Source organism: Microtus ochrogaster, chromosome 4, assembly GCF_000317375.1.
Source record: "Microtus ochrogaster isolate Prairie Vole_2 chromosome 4, MicOch1.0, whole genome shotgun sequence".
Classification (NCBI taxonomy): domain Eukaryota; kingdom Metazoa; phylum Chordata; class Mammalia; order Rodentia; family Cricetidae; genus Microtus; species Microtus ochrogaster.
In genome coordinates, this window is record NC_022011.1 from 2,888,659 (window position 1) to 2,897,570 (window position 8,912).

At 44.5% G+C, this 8,912-nt stretch overlaps 1 protein-coding gene across 1 annotated transcript in view; it reads right to left on the reverse strand.

Moving 5' to 3' along the window:
• Positions 1–8,174, reverse strand: part of Hhip (hedgehog interacting protein) — an 87,689-nt gene extending 79,515 nt beyond the window's left edge. The window contains exons 1-2 of the mRNA XM_005345395.3: positions 7,289–8,174; positions 1,573–1,765 (exon numbers count right to left, since the gene is read on the reverse strand). Coding sequence (XP_005345452.1) covers positions 1,573–1,765; positions 7,289–7,567 — 472 coding nt within the window. The 5' untranslated portion in view covers positions 7,568–8,174. The remainder of the gene's footprint in view (positions 1–1,572; positions 1,766–7,288) is intronic.
• Between the last annotated feature and the right edge of the window lie 738 nt (positions 8,175–8,912).

Below are 8,912 nucleotides of genomic sequence, written 5' to 3' on the forward strand. Positions count from 1 at the left end.
ATGGTATGTGTATGTGCCTGTTGGTATGTAGGGCATGTGTGTGTTTGTTTGTGTGTAGGGTGTGTGTGTCTGTTGGTGTGTATGGTATGTGTATGGGTGTGTGTGTCTGTTGGTGTATAGGGTATGTGTGTGTGTGTACTCATAAATGTAACAGCCAGAGACTGACACAGGTTATCTTCCTCAGTCACTCTCAGCTGCACTGAATCAAACTGAATCTGAAGCAAACTCCTGGGATTGGCCTGTCTCTACGATCCCTGCCCTAGGTTAAACGAGTGTATGTCTATGCAGGTCTTTTTCCCCCCTCACATGGGTGTTGAGGATTTGAACTCAGGTCTTTATGATGGTGTGGCAGGTAGTTTACAACTGAGCTTCCCTTCCCCAGGTTACAAACTTCTGATGGTGCCCATGTTGGGATCTATCTCTTTATTAGAGTCTGAAATGTGATGGTGACCAGGTATCTTTCTGTCACCTTGTGCAGAAGAGTTTCTACAGTCATTCTGTCATCTTCTCTTTATACAGCTTGGCTAAAGCGGGAGAGTTCTTCCAGGGCTCAGTTTTTCTCCTCTGTCCAGAAAACACCATTTTATCGTGTTTCTAAGGTGTCAATTAGTCATTTGATGTGAAAATACTTGGTTCGATGTTATTTGGGGCATTCTTAGTCACACTTTATCTAACGATATATCTTTTTTTTTAAGTTTATTTATTTATTAAAGATTTCTGTCTCTTCCCTGCCACCGCCTCCCATTTCCCTTCCCCTCCCCCAATCAAGTCCCCTCCCTCATCAGCCCAAAGAGCAATCAGGGTTCCCTGCCCTGTGGGAAGTCCAAGGACCACCCACCTCCATCCAGGTCTAGTAAGGTGAGCATCCAAACTGCCTAGGCTCCCACAAAGCCAGTACGTGCAGTAGGATCAAAAACCCATTGCCATTGTTCTTGAATTCTCAGTAGTCCTCATTGTCCGCTATGTTCAGCGAGTCCGGGTTTTATTCCAGGCTTTTTCAGATCCAGGCCAGCTGGCTTTGGTGAGTTCCTGATAGAACATCCCCATTGTCTCAGTGTGTGGGTGCACCCCTCGCGATCATATGCTCTACTATGTTCATAGCAGCATTGTTTGTAATAGCCAGAATCTAACGATATATCTTAAAGCCAGTGGGCACCCTCTTATCCCATACCTGCTGTGTATTGGAAGCAGTGGCCTTGTTAGCTAAAAAAGGTTCCAACAAGAAATATCTGTTGGTGCTGGGGTATAATTCAGAGGGAGAAAAAGAAAAGGAGGTTTTACTGATAATAACTCAGCATGTATAAAGTTATACTGATAATCCAATGTGCAAAAAACTTACCATTTGTATTAGTATTTAACAAGATATTAACTTAGAACGAAGTTAGTGTACTGTTTTTCATCTGAAATTGTAATATTCTCTTTCACAGTAATAAAACATAAGACTTTGGAAAAGTCAACTATTAAGTAAAATAGGAACATGAAGCACAACTTACAACTCCTGTAAACAAGCCTTAAAGAGGAATTATCTTATAAGGCTTGGCAATATTTGAACTTATGTATTTTTCCTTTTACCTGGAATATGGCCCCGACAAGTATAAAAGAATTCTTTGCAATAGTCTTTGCAGAGGAGCGGAAGTACTAGATCTCCATCCAGGACGTCTCTCTCGGGTGAGGAGAACAGGCTTTGAGAGTGTGGGGAGCAAGGAGCGCATTTGATCTCCTCCAGTAATTTGCCACATTCTGTGTTGTTGGTGGCAGAAAAGATCTGAAAGCCACAAATCAGAAACACATCTTGTTAGTCATGAGAAAAATGAGCTTTGTTGGGTTTTCTTAGCCCCCACCCCTTTGATCATGTAAGTAGAAAAGTCTAATTCAGGGAAGAAAAAAAAAAAAAAGAATGACTACGTCACAATATAGAGTCTTTCAAAAGAACATACGTTATCTTTGAGGCCAGGGTGGAAAGACTAAGGTCAGAAGGAAACACACACGGAAGCACTTCTTGCCTTTGCAGATCCAAGTGTGCGATTCTGTCCTTGTGCTGTTAAAATTGAGATGTTTATGGACTGTTGAATGTTTGATTCATTTATTCTACCCAAGAGCATATATTGAATCATATTTACCTTGAAAATTCTACACCGTTATCCAACTGTGTCCAAAGTGTAATTTAAAGACATGGCTTATTTTGTGTCATCGGTAAAAAAATCCATTTAATTCCAAAAGCCTCTAATAGGCTTTCAAAACTGTACTTAAATAGCATTTTGGTAAATTTCTACTTGTTCCCAATCTGCAATCGGTACCACGCAAGTTCCTACACTTGCATGTTCTATAAAAATATTCCAAACTGAATCAAATGGGCTTAAGACCCATTTTTAATATTCATTATATCTTAGCCAGGAAAAACTTCCTAGCTAGTTCCTTAGACATTTTATATGCATGAATAAACACAGGGTTTAATGAAAGTGCTTTTATATAGTAGGTAGTGAATTTTCATGAAAAAGAAGACTTTTATTACTATTCTTACAATGATATGTCCTTTATTTCAGTAAGATTAATTCTGGAGGATTGATGATTCCTTCAAGTTAATAAGTTGTAGGTAGACTAGATCTTAGCATCAGTATTCACTTAGAAAGCTGACTTGAGGAACCCTTCAATAAATATAGAGGACAATATCAGCCTAATATCTGGGAAATAAAATTAATGCTATCTAAATCAATCACTGATCTCCCTCCCAACCACACTATAAAATGCCATAAATGGATTTTATACTGTTTTCAGCTAGGCATCTGCTTGAATATTTCTCTGGAACAATGTATTAAAATTAAAAGTTTGAAATTTTAGAAAATTGTTTAGTTTTCTAAAACAAGTATTTCTTTTATAAGTCGAGCTGATTTGAGTAAAGAATCTAGCCTCTGTTTTTCTGGATTATGATATCACAGGGTCATAAAAGCCCTAGATCAAAAGGACAAGATAACCTAAAAACAAATTGCATAGAGGTATTCAACAGTCTAAAGAGGCTGCTCAAGTTCAGAAAAAAAAGATGTGTATTATAACTACTTAGAGTATTCAAAAGTTATTAATCATGGTTGCATTTACATTTTAATTTTTATCAGTGTGTTTAAGTGACAATTGCTTAAATGGTCCAAGTTTTGTAAAAGAAAACATCCACCAGATACTTAGGGTTTGCATTCCAAGAATGTTTTCAATGTCTTTTATTGTCCAGCCTGGAATCCTCACCAGATCTATTCAATATGAATAGTGCTCCGCTTGGCTCTGTTTATTTCACATACAGCAGTCCTCCAAGACCTAAACAACTGTGGGGACCCGAAGCCAACTCCTGCTGCCTGAAAACTAGGCTGCAATTACCTTTGCTTTTATGGAGACTATTCGTGCTTCTAGTTTTTTGTTTTTCTTTCTTTTTTTTTTTTAATAGTTGACACAGAATGGTCGCATGTTCTCTCCCAGCTGTTCTTCGGGAAGAGCTTGCTCTTAGTGCCTAAAGAATTCTGTCTTTTACGATTTTGGGACTGTGTCCTGCCCACAAGATTCCTCATCAAAAGTTTCACAAATAGGATTCAATAAATTATCTGAAATCAAGTAGAATAGTATTCTTGTTAAGGTTTGCCGCTGTTCCGGCCCAGCAGGATGGTAACATTTTACTCTGTGTGAGGTCTGCAATATAAACACCTATTTGAAGATAGATAGAGCCATCATTCTGGCTTTGGTTTCAATGAACCAATAGTCTTGCTGAAGTCAATTAAACTGACTCAGCCCAAGCAACAGCGTTGGTTTAGGCAGATGAGTTCTGGTGTATGTGTTGGGGGGGGGGGGTGCCCCCCCCATCTTTTCTTTCTTTCTCCCCTCCCACACGTGTATGCCAAGCACACAGGTTCTTAACTTAATACCTCACATTGCCATGAATCTTAAGAAGAAATTTAAGTTAATTTCCTGTTTCAATTTTTAAAAGCCAAATACAAAGTCATCAAGTTCTAGTGGTTTAGCTAAATATACTTTGGAAATCGTGTAAAACTTGCGAACATGATTACAGCCAGCCCAGGAAGGACCGAAGCTGTGGCTAGGACTTGTCTGTAACGTTTGGCAGCGTGTCCTTTTATCTTCAGCCACGAGAAAGTAAAATCTGTGGAAGAAAGGTAAGTGCTGGGACAGAAGAAAGCCCACAGCTACAGCGCATCAACAGAGAAATCGGTACAAACAAAGAGGGTAAAGAAGCACCCACATGAGTTTCATGAAGGGATAAAAGTAGAAAATACATGGCAGTATATTCAGATGCTGCCTTAAGATCACTTGGTCCACAGAAAAGCTATCTCTAAAATATCCCATGCCTCCAAGACTGTTCAGCTGTAGGGCAGAACACACGCGCCTCTGGACTCTAGTGCTGGATTATGTCATTAAAGAGTTCAGTTTCAATTTTAGGCTAATATGTAAATAGATCATTGTACGAAGGCAGCTGTTAAAGGGACCCCAGGATGAGTTATTTGTTTAGTTGGATGTGTTCAACAATAGCCTTTGTCCCGGCGAGAGCCTGAGCAAACAAATGATTGTAAAAGGCACTCTTGAAAACAGTTACTCTTCACCCATTCCTTGACAGCTTTGGCTGTGAAGCCACCAAGGCAGGGGGAGAGAGGGAGAGGGAGAGAGAGAGAGAGAGAGAGAGAGAGAGAGAGAGAGAGGGAGAGAGAGAGAGACTCTGCAAGTTAAGTTTTAGAAATGGGGTATTTTGGTGGGCTGTAGACTCAGCTTGGCTAATGAGAAATAGATACTTTTAGCATGCTATATTTAGAATCTGCAGCAAAATTTCTAAGACAACATAACCTACTAAATGTTGGCATCACTCATGTCTCATCATAGTTAATAATCTCATTACATTTCTTAACATTGTTAAAACCTACAGGAAACTCAAACATAAGAACCTAGTATGGAGCCTAAGGAATTGAACTTAATTTTAGCTCACCAAAGAAAGTCTGTTAGCCTACCAACTGGATTTAACTGCTTAGCTGAGCATGCTCAGTCTTCTGACCTTTTTCTTACTATTTGTCTTTGAAATTTCTTCTCTGATGGAAAGCTACTGTAGTACTTTTCCTGAAAAGTTGCAGAAATGCAAATATCTTTTCTGGAATTTTTTGTAAACAACAACAACAAATGACTCAGCTCGTGTGTGCCATCATCCCTCTTGCACACACATTTATGAAATGAACCCTAACAGATGTTATAATCTAGGAAGACTTATGGGGTAAAGGGAAACACTTGTATTTAAACTGTGAAAGTTTGAGAACACAGGTCAAGAACCCATGGGCATGACTGTAGCGAGTCTCTTGCCTTGGGTACCTGGGGTACTGTTTGCTTGTGAGTCACTCGCAATAGAGGGGCAGAGCCTACAGAATCCAACCTGATACAGACACATTTTCCAAAGGAACTGGAATTTGCAGGAGACTGGAAAAGCTTAGACAAGAATATGCACAGCTAACACGGCAGACCTTTCCTAAAGAATTGTTTATTTTTTTAAATTGTAGCTTCTCTGAAGGATTATTAACTCTCCTGTCTGCCCCTTTGTCCCTTCTCTCCACTATAGTAAGAGCAAAGTTTGCATTCCACGTTTCTGGAAGAGGTCAGTAGTCTCTGGATCCTTGTAATAATCACAGCATACACTACACACAGGGACACTCCATGGTGAGTAAATATTTCTACACCTTTCTCCGAGCTTCCCCTTGGGGGTGGGGGTGGGGACTCCTGGTGAAGTCTTTAAGATGCTCTGACTGAGCTGTTTCTGTAGCTTCATTCAATTAGGAGGCTGGGGCTTAATGACATTGTTGCGGATAAAATGCTGGCATATCTCTTCCCCGCATCTCAGGCTACTGCTGCATATGGTAAGAATAAAGAGCGGGCTGCAGCTGAAACCTGCAGCAAGACAGCTCCCACTCATCTGGGAATAGAGCGAGTTAGACAAACGCTCCCTCAAAAGGCATGAACATTTGGACAGAGCTGAGGACTGAAAGAGAATGATGTTCTCTAGTTTCACCCATTAGTGAACCAACTAACAAATACAATGGTGGTGTTGTTAGTCTTTGGCCATAAGCAACAGGACGCTGTGTGTGGGCAGCAGTTTAGTGGGGAGGAGGATAAGTCGACCCCTTTTTGTCCTATTGATTTTTTCCCTATTTGCATGACTTGAGCAAATTAAATGATGCAATATGGCTTTTTGTTACAAAACAAAGTGAGAGGTACCACCCAGACACATATGTTGATTCGCAGGAGCTGTTTACATGATAATAGGGTGAAATCTACCGTGAACTGAGCATAAAAATTAGATTCAGCCTGGGCATTTTTTTTAATGCCTGAGCCAGCAAGAGTGGAGCACAAGTTTTCTGAGTCTCTCAGACCTTGACAACTGCAGGGTTGTAACAGAGGAATTCTTAATTAAAGTTAAAATGGGCAAAGACAGGGGGAGCAGAGACACCTGATTGTCTATCCCCCGTGAAGTGATTGCTAATGACAGGATCCCACAGAGGACACACAGCCATTCCCTGTAAAAAAAAATCTCATGCAGAATCAAGACCAACGACATTTCGCACTGGGCAGACACTTCTTGGCTAAACTAATCAACGCATGGGAAGTGCATATGTCATCACTCATAAAAATAAGTTTCTAGACAAGATCCTTCTAGACAACTCTGTACTGGCGAAAACCTGGATTTCTAATGCTACAAGATGGAGAAACCACTGAGCAGAAGGCTCCAGCAAAATCTCAGAGTTCTTAACACACCAGGAGTTCCCTTCCGCTGGTTTAACCATTGTCATTCAAGCTAGATTCTTCAGCAGCCTGGGCTTGGGATCATAAACCAACAACAGTACCTCGATAACCTTTAGAATCCAAGCAGCTCACTAGTTAGAGCACGTGGAGAAAACAGAACAAGTCTTTTCTACCCCAGAAAAATAAACCGGAAACCACAGCTACCCTAATTTACAGTTCCACCTCACCAAGGGCTCGATTTGATCCAAACTATACTGTTAACTCCGATTTTTAAAAAAAAAAAAAATATTTACCCAGTCCAGGACGCGGCTACCTCAGAAAAGTCTCTCTTGAGATAGGCAAGTTTGACCAACATCCCCACAACAGACTCCAGGGATAGGGAGAGTTATCTGCACACCTCCCAGGAACACACACCGAGAACACCTAACCATCGTAGAAAAGTTATAAGAGCTATCTAAATGAGTTTAGCCTCTTGCTCTTGCAGCTACCAGCATCTCAGCGAGCCACCTCTGCGAGCGCCTACCTTGTTCTCCAGACGCCCCAATGCAGTACTGTCACTCTGCAGGCAGCAGGATACTCTGGGGTAGAAGCCACCACACAGGATCTCTCCTCCACTCAGCAGCTCCAGCTGGGTCATCATCCGCCTGTCTCTCCTTTTCAGGCGCTTCGGGGGGTTCCCATTCAGGCACCTTCTCCTCCTCGCTCCACTCCCTTCGCTCCTTTCCCCAAACTTGGCATCTCCTTCAAAAAAGCCCAGAGCCACGGCCAGCAGTAGCAGCTTAAACGAGAGCATCTTCAGCATCGTCTACCCGGAGCAGCAGTGGCAGGACGCGGGAGGATGGGGATGCGAGAGGGGAAGGCCACTGCCCAGCAAGGGCACTAGGGCGCAGCTCCAGGGGAGTGCTGCGGGGCGGTGGGACGCTCCAGAGGCCGAGGGAGGTGGCGGGGGAGAAAGATGCAGAGCGCTGCAACTTTGCCCTAGGGCAGCCGGAGCCGCGAGATAAGTGCCGACGACACTGTCCGCAGCCTTGCCAGCGTCAGTTGGGTTAGGGGCTTTCCGCAGCGGCTGGGAAGTGGGAGGAGAAGGAGTTGGAAGAGGAGGAGGAAGGAGAGAAGAAGACAGTCATGGAACTTCGCTTGTCCGCTCAATGGGAGTTGTTTAGGTGAGACAGTAGCAGGAACCGAAAGGGCGGCGGCGGCGGCGGGCCGGGCGGAGGCAGGGCCAGCGCTGGGCTCCCGAGGATGCTGAGGTCTCCTCTGTCGGCGGCTGCTGCTTCTCACACAGCCTCTCATGTTTCGCTCCCTCTTTTCTTCTTCTTTTTAACTAGCGCGCGGGGAGGTGCTGCCACCGCGCGCCCCTTGACGTCACCACCGCTAGCGCGCCCCCGCGCGGGGTGGGGGAGAGAGGAGGGGGCAGCCGGACCGGGAGCTAGCGCTTGCTGGGACCCAGGGTGGCCTCTGGCTGCGATGGGGCGGGGACGGGGGGGAGGACAGGAGGCAGGACAGGGGACGGGCGAGGGGGGCGGGGAGCCCTCAGAGCCAGCCTCCGGGCTTCGGAACCCAGAGCGCCACCGTGCCGGGGTGGGGGTGGCCCAGTCGCGCTGCCCAGCCTGGGCCGAAAGTGCCTGGGGGCGTCGCTGCGGCTCAGGGCGACGGGGCTGAGGCTCCCGGACCCTGTGAGTAAGAAGGGACCATGCAAGGTGAGAAGGGAGAGATCTTTCCCCTGCTTCGCCCACGCTAGTCTGGATTTGGTTACCTAGCCTAGGAAGAGATGGACTCCGTGGGCTGGAGACGGCTGCTGGGAGCTTGTCCGCGCCTTCCCTTCTTCTGCAGGCGTGACAGTAGCAGCTGGTCCCCAATGATCCCTGAGATTTGGAAACAAGAGAGGAACCCAGATGTTATAGGTTTTTGTATAGGTTGAGGGGCCACCCACGGGTCCTTATTGAAGTTCCTGGAGCTACTGTACTAGTAGGGTTCGGTATCCCAGAGCCGGCTACAACTGAGTCCTTCTCCAAGCGGACTTAGGTAGGACAACCTTGAGGGGCCACCTGTAACCCCAGACTAAGTCGCCTGGGAGACACCTGTAGCTTCGTGTGCATTTATAAAGTACATGCGTGCGTGTACACACACACACACACGTGCACAAA